The following is a 24,100-nucleotide window of genomic DNA, read 5'->3' as shown; positions in this document are numbered from 1 at the left end:
GTTCCTTCTGTGGTGAGGCACAGAGGCTACAACATCTCTTTGCTGGCATTCCTGCCAAAAATGTATCACCCCAATCCCATCAGGAGGAAACATCATAAAAACCCAAACAAAGGAACATTATACAAAATGATTGGCCTTTACTCTTCAAAAATGTCAAGGTCAGGAAAGACAAAAACAGACCTGGTGAATTGTTCCAGATTTAAAGAGACCAAAGAGACATGACGACTAAACGGGGTCCTGGATTGGACCCTGGATCCAAATTTTTGTTTTTATAAAGGAACTTATTGAACCAATTAGTTAAATATGAGCAAAATTCATAAATTAAATAATAGTATTATATTGATCTTAATTTTCTGATATTGATAATTATACTGTAGTTTTGCAAGAGAATAATGTTCTTTTCCTTAGGAAGTATACAATGTAGTATTTAAGGATAAAGGAGCATCATGTCTGCAACTTACTCTGAAATGGTTCAGGAAAAAAATTATATACATATGTGTACATATATATATACACACACATATACATATATAATAAAGCAAATGTAGTAAAATATTTAAACAGGAAATCTGAGCAGAGTGTGTTTGAGAGCTCAGTGCACTACACTTGAAACTTTTCCGTACCTTTCAAGAAATGTCAGAGTTAAGAATAACCCACAAAATGCTTGCCCACCTTGGCAAGGGGCTCCAGAGAACTGGGGCTAAAGGCGTCTGAGCTCAAAGACAGGCTGGCTGACTCTTGGCCGAGATGCTTTGGGAAGTGTGCGCATGAGAGAGCCACGTGGTGACCACAGAAGAAAAGGTTTCAGGGGCAAAAGGGAGAGCTGTCAAGAAGTCATACAAAGCATGGAAATAGGGCCAAAGGATGGCTTCCCTTTCCAGCAGAGCCCGTGTAAGGAGCTTCTGGTCCCCCAGGGGGCTGCAAAGGGGGCAGGGGGTACCCTCAATATTGACTACTGATTAGGGCCAGACTCTGAGCCGTTAGATGTTAATTTACAGAAGACTAAATTTAGAAAACTGGCACACTGAAATGAATTTTTGTCCAGGAGAAGATTATCTCCCTGAAGGCATGAATTAGCTGTGCCGGACCCAGCAATCCCATTTCAGCATCCTCCTATCCCAGTGTTGTATCCACTCTCTACTCCTTTAAACAAATCTTTGACGTGTGCTCACTCTGTATGAAAATCATACCTTTACTTTTCTAAACATTGTATTTTGACACAATAAAAGATTATTTTCTTAAGGAAAGCAGGAGAGCACACAGTGAAAGCAGCTGCTTTCACATCCATCCATGGAAAATGCCAGCAGTCAGGCCCAGGCTGCTCACCGAGCGTGTCCACACTCACTCCCTCCGAAGCCGCTCTCTCCAGCTGGAAAAAGTCATAATCAAATCTGCTCAAGTCCTCACTGCCTCGCTCTGAAGGAAACCCGATGTAGAGGTAGGTGCTTGTTGGATCCCAAAATAATTCGGTCCTAGGGAGGAGAGAGTGGGCTCAGAGGGAAGAGGCCAGAGGGGGTGAGCCAGCTCCTCTGTGTAAATCCTGAGACCCTGTTTATCCCCCAAACAGGAAAGAGACCCATAAATGAGGAGGGAAGAGGGGGCCTCTTGCTTTTTCGTGCTTTCACTGACTCCTTCCTTTATTCCACCCTCTCCACCAGGCGCTGAGAGTCGGTGGGGACCGGGCAGACCCATCTCTCCCCTCCGGGACTTGACGAACTAACGATGTAATCACAGTGATGTAATCACAGCCCAGCCCATGGGGGATGCTGGGAGGAAAAGGGCGGGTCTTCCACAGAGTGTACAGGGCCTAATTTACACTGGGGATTAGAGAAGACCTCTTGGAAGGTGCACTATTTAAGGTGACACTTCAAGTGTGTTAAGTTTCGGCGAGGCTGAGAAGGCCGCTGCCCACCGGAGCCTGGCACGTTTTGAGCATCCAAGGGGTCGTGTGACCGAGGGAAGCCCAGGCAGAGCAGTGAGGCCAGAGAGGCAGGAGATGGGCCGGCTCCCTCGGGTGTCCTAAAAGGGAGGTCATCGAAGGATTTCCGAGAAAGGGGTGGCCTGCTCCATTGTGCTTGTCTAAAAGGCTCTCTGTGGCTAAAGGTGGAAAAGGGACCGGAGAGGGGCCTGGAGCCCCTGTGCTGCTGGGACTCGGGCCGGGGTGGTGGCAGGAGACAGGGAGAGTCCGATGTTGGCAAGGGGCTGGCAGTCCCTCTCCATGGCAGGTTTTAAAAATCTTAAATGTCATACGGGGGTTAGAGCCGGAAGGATTTTGGCGATCACCTAGTTCACCCCTCTCTGCTTTATAGGCGAGGTCCAAGGAGGTGAAGTGACTTCCCCAGGACACACAGGGAGTTAATCTCAGGTCTCCTGAGCCCACAGCTGTGACCTTGTCATCACTGTGACACGTAGCAGAGGGACACGAGGGCGTTAGCTCCCAGCCCTGCCCACCTCCCTCCAGCTCTCTCGGACAAACTTAGGAAACCCTGTGGCTCCGCAGGAGAGTTTACCAAATGCTGCAGCTTCGTCTTGGTCGTGATGGGTACCCCGTTAACGATGACCTTGCATTTGCCGTGTGGAGTCACCGTCACTTTACCATCCAAATTTGTGAAGGAAGCGTGTTTCTCTGAAATTCTAAAAGGATAAGCCTGTGTCTAAGAGACCAAATAAATTACGATTTTAGTGAACAGTTTAGATCGTCCTTTCTCATTTGCACAATCAGGTAAGCCCTACAGCTGCCAAGGAAGCCCTGTGGGGCTCCTATGTGCTGGCTCAGTGGGTGGAGATGGAGAGGTGGGTGCGAGGGACCCTGCCCTCCAGCGGGGAGACAACAAAGCAATCATTTCTTAGTAGAACCCTGCCCCTCCCCCACCCCAGGACTAGAGCCCTCAGGGGATGCACAGGCTGGTAGGATTGAGAGGAGGGAAAATGGAAAGAAAGGTGTTTCAGAATAGACACTTGGGAAGGTGACTTAATAATGTGGCCACATATTGCTGAGAAGTTTAGGTCTGGTTCTTCATCTTTACCTATACAAATCCACACTTGAGATGTTACAGGATTTGGGGTCAGTATCAGAGGTGTCAGACTGGCTGCCCAACAGACGTCATCTCTGTGCCCTGAATAACCGGCTTCCTGGCTGTTCTAGAATGTTCCTGGACTCCTTGGCTCTCATGGAATATTCGGGAAGTCGAGACACACAACAACCACCCGGAGCCCTTGTTTGCCTGGGGCTCAGGGGTCCTTTGGGAAGGTTTGACCCTCAGCTCATCTGGAGTTCAGCCTTTCCAGACCTGTGTGTTAGACTAGGGTCGCCACAGGAAGTGCTCTGGAAAGGGAGATGAGGGGGTCCCCAGGAAGAATCAGAGCAAAGGGCCTGGAGGCCAGTGGTCAGGGTGAGTTAGTGCCCGCAGGTCCCCCACCTCCCCTCTCCACCCCCCTCCCAGCCGCCAACACACACACAAACACACACACACACACACACACGCGCCCCAGGCGGGCTCAGGAGGGCTGAGGTATGTCGAGGGGACTGGTCAGTAAGGTCCCTCTTTGTAGGGGCTGATTGAGTCTACTGGCTGGAAATTTGTGGGCAGTCAGGACACAGTGGTCCTGGAAGAGAGAAAGAATCCCTGGAGCAGCAGCCTCCCCAGGAGAGAGGCCATGGAGGTAGGGCCCCACTGTGAGTTTACGAACCCACCTTGGGGTTCCACAGGGGCTCCTACAAGGATCCTGAGGGGTCCTCAGGGAGGGGATCAGCTCAAAGTCTGAGCTGGTGAGGGCTCTGAGCACAGTGATCTAAGGATGCTTTGCTCTTGGTGGTAGGACCACAAGACGCATAGGCCACCCATAGGGGGCCTGTCCTCCTAACTCTCTTCACTTCCTGCCCCATCTACTCATGTCCATTTGTGGAGAATTATTCCCTTTCTCCCAAGCTCAGAGCCAAGGAAACAAAATGAGCGCAGCACAAGGGATTTCAGTGACAGAAGAAAATCCTCTGAAGGTGATCTTCCATAAGCATTAGAGTGGGTCCCGAGGAAGGTCTGGTCATATCTTGTCCTTGGTTGTCCCGCAGGGCCTGTGGCCTGGCCTGAGGACGACTAGATGAATTCTGAGAGTCTCCTCTGGATGCAGTGGTCGCAATTCTCTAATGCTGGACAGAGGTGCTGGGTCACAACTTACCCCAAACCTTGAAGAGTGATGGCATTTGAAGCTGCCTGACCAGCATCACACGATCCTGAAAAGAATTAAGGTAAGTTGTTTTCAAATTTTTTCAGGATTTGACATTAGTAAGTTAACATGTTTGATATTTGGGAAGTGCCATTTCCTTTCCAATTAGATCATGTGAAGGGAGCTGTTCACTGCAATTTTCAATCATGATGGTACATGGACATCACCTTGCCTTGGGGATAACTGTTCTACTTTCTACCTTTTTTGTGATGTTCCTAACTTTTTGTTTGTTTGTTTAGGAAAATATTTTTTTATTTAAGAATGTGTCATTTATGTTAACATTTAATGGATTTATTATTGTTATTTTAAATGAATTTTTATTGGAGTGTAGTTGATTTACAATGTTGTGTTAGTTTCAGGTGTACAGCAAAGCGAATCAGTGATACATATAAGTATATCCACTCTTTTTTAGATTCTTTTCCCATATAGGTCATTACAGAGTGTTGCGTACAGTTCCCTGTGCTATACAGCAGGTTCTTATTAGTTATCTATTTTATATATAGTAGTGAGTATATGTCAACCCCAATGTCTCAATTTCCTAACGTTTTAAAATTTCTACCTTCTTCATGGGAATTCTGGAGGAAGAAACGGTTGCATCTGGGCCTGGCCACAGGGAAGGCCCTGGTCTGTGAAGCTCTGTTTCTGTCCAGTGACTGAGCCCAAGGACAGTGCTGGGAGCATCACACCAGCCTCCTGGGGCTGCCCCCTCATTCAGCTCCCACTGCCATCCTGCATGAGCCTCTCCTGTCCTGAGTGTGCACAGGGCTAGGGTGGGAAGGCCAGATGGGACTAAATACTGGTGCCATTTTCCAGCGGATGAATGGATCAACAAAATGTGGTACAAACATACAATAGAATATTGTTCAGCCTTAAAAAGGGAGGAAATCCTGACACAGGCTTCAACATGGATGAGCCTGGAAGACATTATGCTAAGTGAAGTAAGCCAGACACAAAAGGACAAATACTGTAAGACTGCACTTATACAAAGTACCTGGAATAGTTAAATTCATAGAGACAGGAAGTAGAATGGTGGTTGCCAGGGGCTGGGGGAGGGGCTAATGAGGAATTATTGCATAAAGGGGACAGAGTTTCAGTTTGGGAAGACAGAATCAATCTGGAGATGAGTGCAGGTGAGGGCTGCACAACAACGTAAAGGCACTTAATGCCAATGAACTGTATGCTCAAAGACGGTTAACATGGGGAATTTTCTGTTATGTGTATTTTTTTTTTTTTTTTTTTTTTTTTTTTTGTTTGCGAGGCCTTTCGGGCCCAGCTGCTCTGTGGCACGTGGGATCTTCCCGGCCCGGGGCACAAACCCATGTCCCCTGCATCGGCAGGCGGACTCTCAACCACTGCGCCACCAGGGAAGCCCTGTTATGTGTATTTTACCACAAAAATAAATCAAAAAGAAAAAAGGGGCAGGAAGCATGAGTAGGACCAGGGCAGGTCTAGTGGAGTGAGTACCAGCTTCACTGAAGTGCTTGAGAACCCCCGTGAGCTGCGGGTCTTCATTGACGTTGAGAAGGTGCGGGAAGGTCTTCATCATCTGCTGCTCCTGGAGGAGAAACAGAGAGAGGGCTTCCTCGCCAGACAGGGCAGCACAGCACAGACGGCAATGTTCCTTCCTATCCACTGCTCCTCGGAGCTGTTTGTCTGTGCATCCCGTCAACTCACTCCGTAAAGCAAACCCAGAGGAGGAAAGTATGACCAGGGGCTTCGCTGACAGAGCGGGTGCGATCCCGGCAGGGATCAGCGGTCGGGGGCCTGCATTCATCCCGTCAGGACTGTTGCAAAGCACAGCCAGTTTCCGACTCTGTTCACCATTCCCAGCTGCTCTCTCACGGTTCCCTGCACTTTGGTTTCTACCCCTCTGCCATTTCTTCAGGCCCCCGGCATCCCCAGCTGTCAGGAGGCCCCATTCTGGTGCTCCGCCTGGGTAGTTCTTCCCAGGTTCCACTAAACCAACTGCCCTACATCTCATTCCCCCAAGTCCTTTGGCGAGCTCATCACCCATCAGGTGTTGATACCAAAATGGGGCCTATTGCATCGCCCTCTCTTGGTTACCAAAATGCACTTCATTTTTTAATGCAGGTGTTGATTGGTATTGCGGTTATAGAGGTTTGATAGTCAAGCAGAACTGGAATAAGCTATGCAGGCACAAGGAAAGCTTTTAAATCCTGAAGTGCTCATAAAGAGCAAAGAAGATGAGAGTCCTTCTGGTTCTAACTGTCCATACAGAACACAGTCCTAGGTTCTTCACTCTGGATCCTACTTGACCCCTGCAGCCAAGAGTCACAAACCCAGGTACCCCTTACACAGGATGTTACTTTCTTGGACCTTCTGGCTGCTGGGTGCAGCCATATTACATCTACACCTCTAGAGTTCTTGGACCCTAACTTAACCTGACCCCCTGCTGCCACAGACCTCCACCCGACTCCACTCCTTCCGCCTGGAGCTCACATCTATTCTGGCGTCATGAGCCCTTTGGAATCTGGACTGGACCCATCCCACCACTTCTAAAGTCCTCCAGGGCTGGCCCATGACTTTGGAGTTTGTCCAGAGCCTCGTGGCTTTGGGGAGGAAGGTCATGGGAGGCAGAGAGGGCATCTCCCTGGCCCAGGTACAAAGTTCATACCCCAGCCCATTTATGATCTGGAATTGGCAGTGAATGCCAGATACGTGGTTCAGGGTCACAACTCATAGACCCCAGAAGACAATCATATTCCTCAGATCCTTCCCAAATTCTAATTATCCACAGCATTGGATTCTATCCTCAGCCTCATGGTCTCTTTGCTTCCTTCCCTTTCATGCCCTGTCATTCTCTCCCCAACTCTGCCAATAATTTAATTAAGTCATACGTCACATATAACATGTCACATTCACATATTATACATAATACACCTCACCCCGATTATCCACCTGAACCCAGGCACATGTCACATTCACATATTATACATAATACACCTCACCCCGATTATCCACCTGGCATCAACCCAGGCATTGGCGCTTGTCTGGGTAAGGGGCAAGGCCACCCCCCACCACCCGCCCTCCCCCCACCCCTCCCGCCGCCAGGTTGTCAGCCTCGGCAGGTGGAGGTGGTGAGCTCACCTGGGCAATGGCCACGTAATGCTGCTGCCATTCGCTCCGGACCTGCTCCAGCTGGTGCACCCAGCTCAGCTGATCAGTGGGAGACCTGAGCCAACAGGCTGGCAGCTCTGGAAGGAGGGAGATACTTTAAGCAACTTAAGGCCAGTTTAAGGTCTGCAGTGTCAAAGGTGAGGCACAGAATGTCTCAGTCAAAACATGGCACTCACAGCAGGAGTGGGAAATAGAACTGCACTGACTGCACTTGGCAAGTTCTATAAAGACTAGGATATTCATAGCAGCACTATTCACAATAGTCAAGATGTGGAAGCAACCTAAGTGTCCATCTGCAGATGAATGGGTAAAGAAGATGTGGTACATATGTACAACGGAAGGTTAGCCAAAAAAAAAAAAATGAAATCATGCCATTTGCAGCAACATGGATGGACCTAGAGATTATCATACAAAGTGAAGTAATCAGAGAAAGAGAAATACCATACAGTATCACTTATATGTGGAATCTAAAAAAATAGCACAAATGAGCTTAGTTACAAAACAGAAACAGACTCACAGAAATAGAAAACAAACTTATGGTTACCAAAGGGGATAGCTGGGAGGTGGGAGGGGGATAAACTAGGAGTTTGGGATGAACATATACCCACTACTATATAAAATAGATAAACAACAGGGACCTACTGCACAGCACAGGGAACTAAACTCAATGTCTTGTAATAACCTATATGGGAAAAGAATCTGAAAAATAATATATATACGTATGTGTAGGTGTATAATTGAATCACTTTGCTGTGTATTTGAAACTAACACAGGGCTGCCCTGGTGGCACAGTGGTTAAGAATCCACCTGCCAATGCAGGGGACACGGGTTCGAGCCCTAGTCCGGGAAGATCCCACATGCTGCAGAGCAACTAAGTCTGTGCACCACACCTACTGAGCCTGTGCTCTAGAGCCCGTGCTCCGCAACAAGAGAAGCCACTGCAATGAGAAGCCCGTGCACCGCAACAAAGAGTAGCCCCCGCTCACAACAACTAGAGAAAGCCTGCACGCAGCAACAAAGATCCAACGCGGCCAAAAATAAATAAATTAATTAACCAAAAAAAAAGAAACTAACACAACATGGTAAATGAACTATACTTCAATAATTAAAAGAAAAAAAGAGACTAGGATCACCTCTTAATTCATAGGAAACTAGAGCAAGGAAGTCCTTTGTAGGAGGAGCACTGAAGCTCAACAATCTGTTTTTTTAATCATGTGGGCATGTGAGAGCATTTCAGGGTATTCCTGTAAAGTCAGGGGATTCAGGAAGAATCAAAGATTTATCTTACCTTGTTTTTCATGTGTTCCGTGTCTGTGCTTATGAATAATGGGAATGAGATGCTATATTTAGGTCAACATCCACATGTCCGGATTTTAGAGGTACGGAGATTTGTGACAGAGCAGAGTCATGCCTGGACCAGATGTGGGCACAGTCTCTAATTTAGGAAGTGCTTTGTTGAGTCTGAAGCCTTAGTGAGTCAGGACGTGGGAACTCAGAGATATGCCAGATGGGGCCAACCTGTCCTCGAACAGAACATCCATGGGGGCAGCCAGGTGTGTGCATGCGGGAGCGGGCTGTGGTTGGGAAGTGTTGCCACCGCCAGACAGAGAGCCCGTGTGGCACGAGGGAGCCCGGCAGGGTGAGGGGAACGGCCACCCAGGGCCGGACGATGACAGTGGGGGCACTCTCCACTAAGAGCACTGAGCGCAGGGCTTTCAGACCTTCTGATCTGGCTGTTTCGATGCTGAGCGCTTTCACCAATTCTACTTCAGCAGTCTTATATTTTGCCCTTTCCATCCACACCATTCTAAATTGTTCATGGGCAAAAAATTACACACGCCTCATGCTGCCATGCTGAAATCTCAGGCCTTCACTCAAAGCAGTGGTCCTCAATAACCGCACAGTGGGCCACCTTAAGGTGGGCACTTTAAGAACCACTGCTGCCCCCGGGATAGATTAATTGGTCCAGATGGCGCACAGTCACCAGGTGACTCTAACGTGCAGCTAGGGCTGAGCAGAGTCTTAGAAGAGGGTGCTGGGGCTAGTGCTTCTTAGCTCCAAACATCACTTAACTGCATGAGGCCATCAGCCGAATAAACGCCCTACGGCCACCGTCCAAATCTGGTAAGGAAAAAGTAGTCCCGGTGGAAAGAAAAACCTCAAAATAAAAATGGCAATTAAAAAAATAAATGAGACTAAAATGACCATTTAAAAAGCACAAGGCCAAGACTTCCCTGGTGGCGCAGTGGTTGAGAGTCCGCCTGCCGATGCAGGGGACACGGATTCGGGCCCCGTTCGGGAAAGATCCCACGGGCCGCGGAGCGGCGGGGCCCGTGAGCCGTGGCCGCTGAGCCTGCGCGTCCGGAGCCTGTGCTCCGCAACGGGAGAGGCCACAACAGTGAGAGGCCCGCGTAACGCAAAAAAAAAAAAAAAGTGGTAGCAACAGATTTACATCTGATAAGCAGAGAGAAAATGACCATTCTAAATATTACTAAAGACAAAATTCAAGATCTGAGTGGTACAGATGCTGGAAGAAAATGTCTACTGGAGTCAGATGATATTGAGACCACGCAGCGCAGAATGAGAATGCAAGTGTTTGTGACTAAAATGCAAGGGCCCCTCCCTGAGAAGACGCCAAAGGAAGACCAGAAGGACAGGCGATTACTTGGGGACATCATAGCAACTACCACTTTTGAGCTTCAGCCCCATGCCAAGCAGAACTTAGCCAGAAACGGTTCATGAAGAATCTCAGGTGGTCTTCACCCCACCCAGAGAGTGAGGTATCACCTCCTTCAGCATGTGAGGTCACCGAGGGCCAGCGAGGCTCAGGTCCCGTGGCAGGCGGGGCCAGATTCTGACACACAGGCCCGTACCTATTAGAATAGGAACCAAGTCCATTTCACATGCCAGCTGCAGCTGCCTGGAACACAGGCTGAGAATTCCAAGCTCCTGAATGGAGCTCATGGGAACACTGCAGAGGTGGATTCTCAAATCTGCCACATGAATACGATGCAGGGGTGGTGGCGGCACGCGGTTCCTACCCCTGGTTAGAGGCTACCTCTCCCCAGACCCTCACCTGCCTGGACAGGTCAGGAGGAGTAGGTTCCTACGTGCCTTGAAAAGCAGGAACTCGGCTTTTCCACAGTGTCCAGCAGGGGCTAATCTAGTGGGCTTGTCTCCCCGGCCAGTCCGAAGGGAGGGAACCAGCCCTGAGAGCCCCGCTCTACCCGCACAGGGAGGAGACGCCTGTGACCTGCTGTGTGGGACCTGGAGAAATGAGAAGCAGCTCAGGGAAAGCTGCAGAGCCGGGGGCTGGTTCCCGACTTTGGGAGTGCCTCTGATGTGCTCATCTTTATTATTAGCACAAAAATTCCCTGCCTGTCACTATGCTCTACGTGTGTCCCAGACGACAGAAGGGGAATCTATGAATGGTCATGCTATGTGGCAGGAAAATGCAGGGGGACAGATAAATGACCCCATCAGGATTGGGATCAGTGCTTCCTCCCATGGGTTTGAGCCCACGGCTCCTCCCCCATCCAGGGCTGGAGTGACAGAATGACAGGCTCAGGAGGGTCCTGAGCCCCCAGTTCGACCTCCTTTTATTTGTTTTATTTTCTCTCACTCTTCTCTCACAAATCCTTTTGTTCTTCCTTCTTCTGGACCCCTTCCCAAGAGGCCAACCCATCAAGTATAAGGGTACTAGAAGAATTTGCCAGGTTTAGAACCTAGAACCACTGTGGATAATAAGTATTCGTAAACGTACCTTTTAGCATATCTTAATGTTGATAAAGTTTCCTCGTAGCAGATGTCAGCCAGACTTATGGCTGCTATCTGTAAAAAATAACCTTTTCAGATTTTGTTTTTCATATAAGGTTTTAGAGCTATTGTTGTTGATATTACACAGCTAACAGTCATGGAACATCTTGTAATTTGTGGTACTATTCAAACTTTACAACTCAGACAGAAAACTCAGGCTTAGAGAAGAATAATGTGCCAAGGTCACTCAGATAATAACTGGCAGAGCTGGGACCTGGACCAGCCCTGACTTGACACCTGTGCAGCTAACCTCTGTACTACGTGTCCCACAGCACTGAGTCCCCAGCAGATTTCCTCGGGGATTTAAATGACCGTTGAACCCTGGCACTGCAGAGACCAATCAATAAATCATTACTGAGTAGCCACTTGTATGGTTTCAAGTCTGGCTATTGACTTTGGCTTAATTGTTCTAGAATTCAAATGAGAAAACAAACTTTTTGATGAGCTGGAGGTGGGCAGGGTCACTGAGGGTGAACAGGGGGAGTGTGATTGCCCAGGTGACAACTTGTAACTTATGGTCCTGGAGGTCAAGATTCAGAGCATAAGGGTCTGGTGAATAGTCCTTTATGTTTGTCCAGCTTTGCAGCTTTTAAAGCTTGTTCATTATATGATCTCATTTAATCACCACAGCAGTATTTCCAAGGCAAGACTGTTATCTTCACTTTAGGAAGGAGGAAAAGGAGGTCTCATGGTAAGTATGCTGAAAGTGGGATTGGAGCCATGGAGACTCAAGAGCTTGGAAGTTTAACGTTCAGAGGAGTCTTATGGGCCTTCTTTTAGTCCAGGCTCTTGGGGGATGGCCCAGGGAGGCCCATAGGTACTGACAACCAGAAGAACGTTAACCAAAACGTTTGAAAAGAGTTAGCCAAGAATAAATGATAAAGACAGATCCAGCAGCAGGCGTTTCTCTCCTAATCAGGACAACAGACTGGAGGCCAGTACGAGGCTGGAAGCAGAGCTTGCCCAGTTCTGTTCCTTCCCTAATCTGAAGCTTGAGAGCGGAGCGCCCTGACTTAACACACTGCACACGGTACCACTTGGCAAACTTTCAATAATAGAGTCTGGATTCTTTTGCTGAGATGACACGATTTGGCTACTCTCCAGGTTAAACACCTGCCCTGTGTCTAAAACAGTCAAAAACTGATTTCCAGTCTTGCCATGGAATGACTGCTGATTTATAATAACATGACATTGTTAGTGTTAGTTTTAAAACTGTATTAGTTTCTTCCTGATAATAAAAGTAATATATATTTCTGTAGAGAACCAGAAGAGAGTAAATTAAAAAATCAAAATTAGCAATATAGAAACTTTATTTGAACATCGCCATGGAAGGAGCTCCAGGAGTCACGAGATCATAGATCAGAACGTGCTATATCAATGCAGAGTGCTGTGTTTAGTGGTCCACAGAGAATAACTTTAGTAATAATAATAACAACAGGAATAATGACAGCTACATGAGTCTAAACAGTCTATAATGTGGTAAGAAAATCACTTTACCAAAGTAGTTCTGCTGTTCCCACCCAGAGCTGACTGGAGCAGTTTGGTCAGAACAGAGTCTCTGTAGGGAATGTGCAAGACTTTCTTCCCCATGGCTGCATCAGCCAGAGCACTGAATCAAAAGAAAATATAAAACAACAAAATTTTTTACATGTATTAAGAAGAAATCTGCTTCCCTGTGGATAAGTCAGAAACACTCCTCAAATCCCCTGTCGACCCCATATACCAGAGACATGACTCTAAGGAATATCCAATAGTTGAGACACCTTCTGTACAAAGATGCTGAAGTTAAGACAGCAGCACAGGCTGCTGGTTCTATCTCCAAGGTCAGCACCGGGGAAACCATAACAGAGAGGGAAGCCCAGATCTGAGGCACTAACACACTAAACCTTTGGAGGAAAACCCAGAGCCTGCAGGCTATTGTAAATTTATGTATAGGGAAGGGTTGTGATCTGAGGAAGAGGGTGGCAGGCTAGCAGAGTGAAGATAGGAATGGGGAGTGGGTTTAAGTCCTTTTCTTGCCTTTCTCTCATACTGCCTTAGGAAGATCCCATAGCGTTAGGACCCCATAAGACTACAGCATCAGAGTAACAGTGAATAAGAGAAGTAACAGTGAATAAGAGAAATAACAGCTCAGTTCCTGCCCTGCTCGGGGCACTATAGAGAAAGTAGTGTTGTCACTGAAGAGAGTGGGGAAGAGGAGGGAGGAAATCCCATCTCTGTGAAACTATAATCACAAACAGAAAAAGAAATCTAAAAAATTAATCCATCAGATTTAGAAAAGAAACAAAATGAACATCTAGAAAGGAATAGATACAATAATTGAAATGTAAAACACCATGGATAGGTTCAACAGCAAATTAGACATTGCCATAATGGGAATTAGTGAACCAGATAGTTCAGAGGAAATCCAGATTGCAATCTGGAGACATAGAGAAGGAAAACAAGAAAGAAAGGTTAGGAGACATGGAAAACAGGGTGAGAAGATTCAAATAGTTTAATTGAAGTTTCAGGAGAGAAAAAGAGAAGAAAAAATGGGTAGAAGCAATATGTGAGAGATAATGGCTGAGAATTTTCTAGTATTGATGAAAATCACTATCACAGAGCTATGGAGGCTAAGGAATTCCAAGGAGGATAAAGACAAACTGACACTCAAATGCAACATAATGAAATTGGGGAACATCAAAAAAGAAGAGCTTAAAAGCAGGTAGGGAAAAAGATTATCTTCAAGGGAATAGCGATTAGACCAAGAATAGAAACCAGGAGAATGGTATCCTTAATGAGCTGAAAGAAAATACTGTCCATCCAGAATTATATACTCAGCAAAATTATCTTTCAAAAATAAGGTAAAATAAAGAAATTTCAACCAAACAAAAAATGAGTTTGCCATTAGCAGATGATCACTATAAGAAATTCTAAAGAACATACTTCAACCAGAAGGAAATTGATCTTACAGAGCAGCTCTGATGTTTAAGAAGGAATGAATAAAAATAATAAAAAAGGAGTAAATGTGAATGAACACTAACTGTATAAGATAGTAATGATAATGTCTTTTGGGGTTAAAGAAGAATAGAATTAAAATATATATCAAAAATAGCATATGTAGGATGGAGATACTAATATTATCCAGGAATAGGATAAAGTGTTTATTATATTTAGATGTTGACAAACAGATTAAAGAGCCAAGGAACAATAAGCGTATATTGAATTTTGACATATAGCAGAAATAGCATAGAAGATCATTGGGGAAAGGAGAGACTATTTAGCAAATGATCTGAAAAAATTGGTAATCGATAAGGAAAAAATAACAAAAAGGATGCCCACCTTACACTACTACACACCAACTCCAGATGGATAGGAACTTAAGTATAAATTTTCTTAAACAAGACAAAGAAAATGCAAAAATGCAAAACATAAACAATAACTTCTGCTCATCAATAGACACCTTTAAAAAAGTGAAAAGTCAAGCTACTAACTGGGAGAAGATATTTACAATACATATACCTGAGAAAAGAGTAATAAAAATAGTAAAAAATGTCTGCAGATCGATCAAAAAGACAATAACTCAATAGAATAATCAGAAAAACATAGACCAGGTATTTTGAGAGGAAACATGTTGCTAATAAGCAAATCAAATGACGCTCAAGCTTGTTAGTAACCAATGCTATCAAGACCATAGTTAAAATATGTTTATACCCACTTAATTGGTAAATATCAAGAAAGTTGACAATACCAAGCCTTAGAAAAGTTGTGGATCAATGGGATATGTTATACATTGCTCCTGGGAATATAAATTGGCCCAACCACTTTGGAGAACAATTTGTCACCATCTCGAAAAATAAGGTATTCACACACCTTATATATAAAACCAAAAAATTTCAACTCTTTGTCTATACCAAAAAAACTTTGAAATATTGATACCCAATGATTTGTACAAGAATGTTCATAGTAGTACTGTTTGTAATAGCAAAAAACAAACAAAAACTTGGAAACAACCAAAATGCCAATTAACATGAGAATGAAGGAATAAATTGTGGCATATTCCCACAATGAAATACTACACAATAATGAAAAAGAAGTAACAACTGCCACTGTAACAACATGGATAAATCTCATAGACAGAACATTTAGAAAAAGAACAGAAAATAAATTAACCAGAGCCACACATAACATGGATAGATATTGTTAATAATGTTGAATCTAAAAGCAAACTCTACTCCTGGGTATGTACTTAAGAGGAATGAGTAATTATTTTCCCCTAAGTACATGTACAAGAACTTTGATAGCAACCTTATTCATAATAGTCAAAACCTGGAAACAAACTAAATGCCCATACAAGAGGAGAATGGATAAATAGTGGTATATTCCTACAATGGAATACTGCATAGCAATGAAAAACAATTAATAATTGCTAAATGAAACAGCATGGATTAGTCTCATAAATACAATCCTTAGTGAATGAAGCCAGATGTAAAAGACAATGACCTGGGCTCCCCTGGTGGCTCTGTGGTTAAGAATCCGCCTACCAATGCAGAGGACACAGGTTCGAGCCCTGGTCCAGGAAGATCCCACATGACGCAGAGCAACTAAGCCCGTGCGCCACAACTACTGAGCCTGCACTCTAGAGCCTGCGAGCCACAACTACTGAGCCCATGTGCCACAACCACTGAAGACTGCGTGCCTAGAGCCTGTGCTCCACAAGAGAAACCATTGCAATGAGAAGCCCACGCACCGCAACAAAGAGTAGCCCCTGCTTGCCGAAACTAGAGAGAGCCCCCCACGTGCAGCAACGAAGACCCAACGCAGCCAAAAATAAATTAAATAAATAAACAAATAAATAAATAAAAGACAATGACCTGATATACATGATCTCATTTTTATGAAAATCAATACAGTTAGGCAAAACTAATCTTTGATAACAAAGGTCAATTCCTTTTGTTAGGATTAAAAATTAGGAGGAGGTATGAGGGAGTTTTCTGAGTTTTGGAAATGTACTATATCTCAATCTAGGTGGTAATTACATATATATATACATATATAAAAATCCATTGAGCTGAACATTTAAGATTTCTGCACTTTACTATATGTAATTTATACCTAAGTAACCTTAACAGTGCAAGATCCAGAAAGCAATATAATATTTTACCCTTTTATAAAATTCAAAAATCAGTGCTACTAATAAATAATAATGTGCACAAGCGATAAAACAAAGAAAGAGGGAAGGAAGTAGGGAGGGAGGGAGATTAAACATAAAATTCAATATGGTGGTTACCTCCAAGGGGAGAATAGGAGAGGAATACCACCTGTTTCTTGGGTTGGGTGGTGGTTTTATTAGTGTTTGTTATTTCATTTAAAAGCAATTAAGTAGTTTAAAACAAAATCTACAGGAGGGCCAGGAATGAACCAATGATGATAGTGGGTCATGAACCAAGGGTCATGATTAATCTAAATTTTGATATTTGAGTTTATTTTTATGGCACAAATAAGTACCTATCCACTGATTATTTACCTGATAACATTTCCTAAATTGGTTAAAGTTAAGTTAACTCGTGATCCTTCCCTCAGTCTGTCACCTTCAGATCCTGAAGATTTCTGCCTTTCACTTCCAGCTAAATCCACCAAATTAATACTGGATTGTTTGCTTAGGTCTCTGTCCTGAAAAACCTGTAGGAAAGCAACACAGGTCATGCTATTAGAGTGGTAGCAGACTACACAAGAAGGCAATCTATTTTACATTCTAGAATATTTTTTCTAATTGTATTTCACACTCAAAAAAGCTGTAATAAAATTTGCAAGTTAAAATGCCATCCTCTTTATAATGACATTTTACAATAACATTACTAGGTTCAAATGTCTCAGTTGCCCCTTCCCAATTCTGCAAAGCTACTTCCAATGATATATTAGTATTTCTGTGATCAATAAGTATTTTAAATCTACTGTGAAATCTGCAAAGTAAGTAACTGTTCAGGATGGTGTAGTCATGTAATGGAAAGAAGGCTACAGGTTCCCTTTCTGTCGTGTAACTGTGAACAAATGATTTAACTTTTCAGAGTTTCAGCTTCCTCAGTTGTAAAATAGGGATGATAGCATGTTTGGGGGATGTTATGAGGGTAAAAGATAATAGATGTAATGGTTCTAACCATGCCTGGCATACGTTAATAGGTGTTAATGTTGTTACTGACACCAGTAAACGGAGTAAAATCATTCTTTTCCAGTTAATTTTGTCTCTTGCCTCTAAAATATGAAGTTTAGAAAATAGTAGGGAAAACCATATTTTAAGTTTATGAATTTCAGTAATATTGTAAAATTAAGTGAATAATATTTAAAAGTTTACAAGGTTCTTTAAAATGCAGAATGCTATTTAAACTTCTCAACATTCCTATGAGGATAACTATTCATCTCATTTTTACAGAACAAGAAACTGAGACTTAGGAAAGGTTAGTTACTTCCCAAAGTTTCAGAGCTGGTAAACACAGTCATACATGGTCTAGTGTTTTTCCACTATTCCTGGTTAGAGCAGGACAATCTTTATTTATTACTGTTTTATCTATTACTAGTGCTGTGGCTTAGGGGATGGAGGTGGTAAAATTGTAGCTAAGTGTTTAACCAGCCTTTGTGAATAACCATGTCTGAATCAAATTGTCCATAATTGCAGAGATTACTCGGTGATATCCACCAAGGAATGGAGGAGAAAAGTGTGCTCTAGTTTATCAAAGATTCTAGTTAGTGGGGCGTTACATGGATCACCTGATTTCAAAGACTTTATCTTTGTGATTCCAAATATCAGAAAGACACTTCAGTATCTGGTGGTCCCCTAGGCTCATGGATCTGAAAGTTGGGCATTATTATATTGGTGATGCATACAAAGCCTACTAGTAGAATTCTCCATGACAAACCACGGACCGACTCTCATATCTCCACAGTTTGATCAACTTGGGGGTCAAAACCTGTTTCCCAGAGCATTGAATTTACTTGAGGGAAAGCAGTCTTTAGTCTCAGGGGCATTTCTGGGATCTGGTAGGTCTTACTGCCACCCCTCTGTTAGTAACGGGCTCACTTAGGCCGGGGTTGGGGGGCATGGATGTCGGGGGAGGGAGGCAAGAAGTCAAGTGCCTCACTTTCGCCTGCTTCTGACCCTATAGTCTATGTTTGGAAAGAGTCACCTTAATCTATAGATCAAATCTAAAAAGATTCCATAATACTCACCAGCCCATAATGCTACTGGGAACCTTTCCCTGGACCCCCTTGGTGGGAGGTGGGGACAATGGCATCTACGTGAATCTCACCTGCTTGAACTGAATGGTGATTACCATGTGAGACCGGCTGCTGCTGGCATTCATGTTGGTCGAAGCTGTGGTCCTTATTTTTGTTCCTTGTTCCATCAGTCTTTCAATCTGGGCATAGTTCTCACAAGGCACTGACTTTAGACCATCGACATAAAAGCCCAGCTGTTGGTCTTCCCTTACTTTTAGCCCTCCAGGTTTCTTGGTTTTGGACAGCAAATCTCTTACCTGTGGAAAAAAGAATAAATAATGCAAAATTCAGGAAGGCAAGGATTTTTGTTTATTTCACTGTTACAGCCCTTTCTAGAAAATATTAAGTGCTCAGTAAATATGTATTGGATGAATGAATAAATGTTAAAGTTCTATAGGTACCAGACCACCTCATAATTTAAATAAGTAAGGAACAGAGAAATGACAAGCAAGAAAATATGGAAACCTGTTGTAATTAGTGAAATCAGAAGCATATTTTTTTTTTTTTTAGAAATTCAGTTTTATTATGTTCAAGTACCTAGAGCACTTCAACCAGACTGCGAGGTCCCTGAGGGCAGGGCATATTTCTTTACTAGGACAGTAAATCCTAACATGGTTCCTGACATGTGGTAGGAACTCAGTGAATGCTTGTGGAGAAGATAGTGTAACTGAAGCTAAGCTAACAAGTAATGTTTAATACACTGAATATGGAGTATTGGCGGAACTGCTTTTGTAGCATGAAAAAACATTTTAGTCAGTATCTACAGTTGTCTGACTTTACATAGGTGATTCTAAAGCTTTTGTGCTTGAAAACATGGTTCTCGGATTATCCTAAATATTCTCCTAGCAATCTTGTTAACTCTTGTAGTTGACTCGCAACTCCTTTGTGAATAATATAAAAATAAATGATCCCAGCCTTTTTCTGAATTATCACAAATTTTGTATGACAAAGTAATGAAGTCTTACTTTCCTGAGAACAGTGATAAATGAAACTTAAAACACTTAAAAGTTAGTAACATTCAAAGTACCTAATGCTCTGCCTAGGTTAAATCATGCTGCAACAAATGCCACCACTGTGAATATCTACTTCCAAGGGAAACTTATTTAACCCAAACAGTATTTGCTACAGCCAAACCTAACAAGAGACTGTGGGTAATTCTTTGGATTTTCTTATTATTATTAGAGATTTGTGTGATGTCACACTTAGACCATGGCCTCAGGTGAAAGTCCATGTTGCCTCTCCCCCAAAAAAGCCACTTCTGCCAAGGCACAGTAGGTCGAGCTATGGGAGCCTGGTAGAGCCAGAGCCCCTACAGCTGGTAGTTGGTGTTATACGATGCAGGGAGATCTGGGCTGGAAATCTGACCTGGGCTCTTAGTTCTGGTTCTGCCTCCAAAGTGTGAGAGCTTTGGAAAGTCTCTTACATCCCCAGTTTTCTCCTCATAAGAGAAGAGCGATGGATAAAATGGTCTCTAAGATCTCCCCAAGTATTCTGTAGCTTTAAGTCCTAGAGTCAAAGCAAGATCACAGATTGAATTCAGGAAAGCAAATTAGGACAGTGGACAGTAAGGTCAGAGATAAGAAGACATCAGAACGGAGGCAACTCTGTCTTAGATAGGAAGCCTTTTCTATAACTTCCACTGAGTGATTATAAATTGTAGGAAGCGGCATCTAAGGCTGAAGATGTGTCTGAAGAAGGCTTATTAGAAAAAAGGTAAGTAGGTTTATCTAAATGGAATATGGAAGTGCCCAGAGACAAGGGCAGATCCTGGTCCCTGATCCTCCAGGTGGTACCTGGAGATTGAATCGATGGTTATCACGAGAACTTCCTCACTCACCTCAGCTGTTTTGAACTCTCCTAAGTCTGTCTCTATCTGGCACTCCTTCAAATATGACTCTGCCGCTAGAGAAATCTTCTAAAACCCCAGTCTGATTATCTTATTTCCCTGTTTAGAACCCTTCACTGACTCTCCACTGCCTCCCAGAAAAAGAGCCTTTGCCTTTTAGCAACTGATGTTTAGTGCCATCTACTGATGCTTCCCTGTTCTCACCTCCCCACATGCTTCCAGCTCTGGCTACACAGGACTCACTGTTCCCTTAAACGCCATGTGCTTTCACGTATCCGTGGACTTATTAAATACGAATCCTGCTGCCTAAAGTGCCCCCCAGCCCTCCTACTGCCTCACCAAACTCAGAAATATCTTTCAAGGCCCAGTCTAACTCTGTTGACAAACAACACCAACAATCCCAGGCAGTATTAGTTCTCTCTCTTCTATGCCTTTCTTTTCACCATTCATGCGGCATATGTAATATATTTTATTACTGTCTTCAGTGGATGTTATATCTTCTACGAAACTTCTCCATGACAGGAATCATATCTTAGGTTTTATTCATTCTCAGGGTCTAGTATGATGTCTGAAACATGAAAAATATCTAATAAATGTCACTCTGTTGAAGTACTCTGCTGGAAAAATACCAGAGACTCATAGAAGGTGACATGAAGAAGTATTTAGAAGGTCCAATGTCCTTATTGTAGAGATAAGAAAAGAGAACTCCAGAGAGACTATCCTCATTAATAGGTATCAGTAAGGGACCCACAATGTGATGCCATTCTCCCCTGTTCCTTTCACAAGAACTTCATAATAAAGGAAGGAAAGTTGTCCTCCTGAAGTTACTGGCATGAAATAAAGGAGCTATACTGTCTCTAAGCCCATCAACTTGAAAGAAATAGAAACTTAATCTGTGATCTTAACAGAATAACCCATTTGAATTTACTACCAACCTTCAACAGTAATAAATGGCTCATGGAAGCATATGAGAAAAAAAAAGGATATTTTCTCTCCTTAATATAAAGAGAAAAACACTGACAGATTTATTCCTTCAGTAATATTTACTTAGTAATGATTAAGGCAAGGCTTTGGGATAGTGCTTGAGGTTACACAAGAAATCTTGGGGTATGAAACTGCCCTTAAGAAACTTACAATTATAGATACCTCTGTCAATTTACCCATTCAGCAAACCTTAGGGGCATCCATTCTAAACCAAGTATTATACTAAGTATTGCCAATAGAAAGGTGCAATTATCTATTCTGGAGATACAAATATGTAAATAAAATTTTACAGTATGATATAAGCACAAAGAGGAATGGTTGCTCAATATCTAGTGTTTGATAAGCACTACGTTAGAAATGTAGGATTCAGTGCATCTCAAAGTGTAGTGTCTTATTTTAAATTCTCTACTTTAGAAATAAGCAAACTGAGCTCTGAGATAAAGTGATATCCCAAAGTCACAAAGCTAGTAAATGAGAGAGCTGGGATTTGAAACCAGGTTCTATGATCAGGCAAACTATGGGCCATGGGCCAAATTCAGCCCTCCACTTGTTTTTGTATGATCACTGAGGTAAGAATGTTTTTCACATTTTCAAGTGGCTGAAAAAAGTCAAAAGAAAAATATTTTGTGACGTGAAAATTAGGTGAAATTCAAGCTTCAGTGTCTGTAAACAAAGGTTTATTGGTATGCAGCCACTTCCACTCACTTACATATCCTCTGTGGCTGCTTTTGTGCTCTGAGGGCAGAATACAGTAGTGGTGACAGAGACTTTATGGCCCTCAAAGCCTAAAATATTTTCTGTCTGGACTTTGAAGATAAAGTTTGCCAACCACTGTACTGAAGCCAGACTGACTGAAGCCTTAGGATGTATAGAGGAGCTGACATCTGAGCTGGATTTGAAGTTTAGTAGTTTCTTTAAGAACAGAGAAAGCAGGAAGGGTATTCCGGGTAGGGGAAGATAGATGTAGGAAAGAATGACATATTCTGGAAAGGAAGAATAGTTCTACGTGCCTGAAGAATAGAATGTGTGGAGATACAAGGACATAAAATAAAGTGGAACCTACCTAAAATGAGGGAGGTTAGGGCTGAATAGTCAATGCCAGGCTAAAGAGTTTTGACTTTATCTGTAGGACAGGTGAGGGGGAGCCCCTGATATTTATTAAGCTGCAGAGAGTCACTCAGATTTGTGTGTCAGAAAGTATAATCGCGGTTACCTGTTCATTGTAAATTTCCAGCATGTTGAATGTAACCTGTATAAAAAAGGGCATAAAGTAAATTAAGATTCTCTTGAAACAGTCATCTTTGAAAAAAAAAAGTCCTATGGAAACAAGATAAATGTACAACAAAGGAAAAAGCGAAATATTAAATATAGTAAAGCTCTTTTTCACAAGCCATAGGAGATTCTCAAATAATTTTAATGATATGGAGGAAGTTCTTAATATAAATTAAAAACAGACACAGAATATTGCATGTGTGTATGCCTATGTGTGTGTGTTTCAGTCTCAACTGTGAAGAGAAAAATGTTGTTCTTTATTGCTCACTCTCTGATCTGAACATATGCAGAGAAGAAGATTGGTCTTTACCCTACTGTGCTTTTGGAATAATGCTAGCCAAGCTTACACCCCTTAAACAGGAGATTGGGGGAATCTGAACTACTCTAGTCTAGAGAAAAGGCTCTAAGATACTGACATTTTGCCACCACCATCCCTCACCCATGAAAAGCTGGCTTGTCTGTTAGTCACCCTGTGGTGAGTCCTGCCAGTCAAACCTTGCCTCCCCAGAGCTTCCAACTAGCTTCAGAGAGCATCACATTTTAAGATGAATAAATGGGAGGGGAGATCAAGATGGCAGCACAGGAGGACGCTTAGCTCACCTCCCCTCATTAACACATCAAAAATACGTGTACCCGTGGAGCAGTTCTCACTGAAAACTATTTGGAAACCAGCAGAAGGATGCTTACAAAACCAAGGCTATAAGAAAGATCCACACAGAATCGGGTCGGAAGGGAAGAGAAGCAATCAGGTCGGGACCTGTGCCCCTGGGAGGGACACAGAAGAGGAGACGTATTACACAGGCTTGGAGATCCTACTGGGGAGTGAGAGGTTTGAACACACAGTAGGCAGCCCAGCCCTGGGGTCTGACACTGGGAGGATGAGTTCCCCTAGCTGGTTTGAAAACCAGTGAGACTGACAGAGGGCTGTAAGAAACCTAGACTCCACTCATGAAGAGTGCACACACTTGCTTACTCCAGAAACAAGGCAGAGGAAGCAGATGAAAAATGCATGGGAGGGCTTCCCTGGTGGCGACTCCTACAGAACACCTACTGAACGCTGGCAGAAGACCTCAGACCTCCCAAAAGGCAAGAAACTCCCCACGTACCTGGGTAGGGAAAAAGAAAAAAGAATAAACAGAGACAAAAGGATAGGGACGGGATCTGCACCAGTGGGAGGGAGCCGTGAAGGAGGAAAGGTTTCCACACACTAGAAGCCACTTTGCGGGCGGAGACTGCGGGTGGCGGAGGAAGGGAGCTTCGGGGCTGCGGAGGAGAGCGCAGCCACGGGGGTGCGGAGGGCAAAGCGGAGAGATTCCCGCACAGAGGATCGGTGCCGACCGGCGCTCACCAGCCCGAGAGGCTTGTCTGCTCACACGCCGGGGCTGGTCGGAGCGCAGGTAGAGGACTGGGGTTGGCGGCGTGAACACAGCCTGAAGGGGCTAGTGCGCCACGGCTGGCCGGGAGGGTGTCCAGGGAAAAGTCTGGAGCTGCCGAAGAGGCAAGAGACTTCTTCCCTCTTTGTTTCCTGGTGCGTGAGGAGAGGGGATTAAGAGCGCTGCTTAAAGGAGC

At 43.8% G+C, this 24,100-nt stretch overlaps 1 protein-coding gene across 1 annotated transcript in view; it reads right to left on the bottom strand.

The window, feature by feature from the left end:
* The window catches only part of KIF28 (Kinesin-like protein KIF28P), a gene marked incomplete at its 5' end in the record, with an annotated part of 68,066 nt that overhangs the window by 24,625 nt on the left and 19,341 nt on the right, over positions 1-24,100 (bottom strand). The window contains 11 exon segments of the mRNA XM_007458083.1: positions 1,327-1,447; positions 1,449-1,472; positions 2,511-2,634; positions 4,177-4,231; positions 5,689-6,262; positions 8,881-9,169; positions 11,126-11,193; positions 12,676-12,787; positions 16,685-16,839; positions 18,462-18,686; positions 22,473-22,508. Of these exon segments, the coding sequence (XP_007458145.1) occupies positions 1,327-1,447; positions 1,449-1,472; positions 2,511-2,634; positions 4,177-4,231; positions 5,689-6,262; positions 8,881-9,169; positions 11,126-11,193; positions 12,676-12,787; positions 16,685-16,839; positions 18,462-18,686; positions 22,473-22,508 (1,783 nt within the window).

The sequence above is a fragment of the Lipotes vexillifer genome, unplaced genomic scaffold (genome assembly GCF_000442215.2).
Source record: "Lipotes vexillifer unplaced genomic scaffold, Lipotes_vexillifer_v1.1 scaffold1315, whole genome shotgun sequence".
Taxonomy (NCBI): Eukaryota; Metazoa; Chordata; class Mammalia; order Artiodactyla; family Lipotidae; genus Lipotes; species Lipotes vexillifer.
The sequence above is the reverse complement of the archived record's forward strand: the minus strand, read 5'-3'. Positions and strand labels throughout refer to the sequence as shown.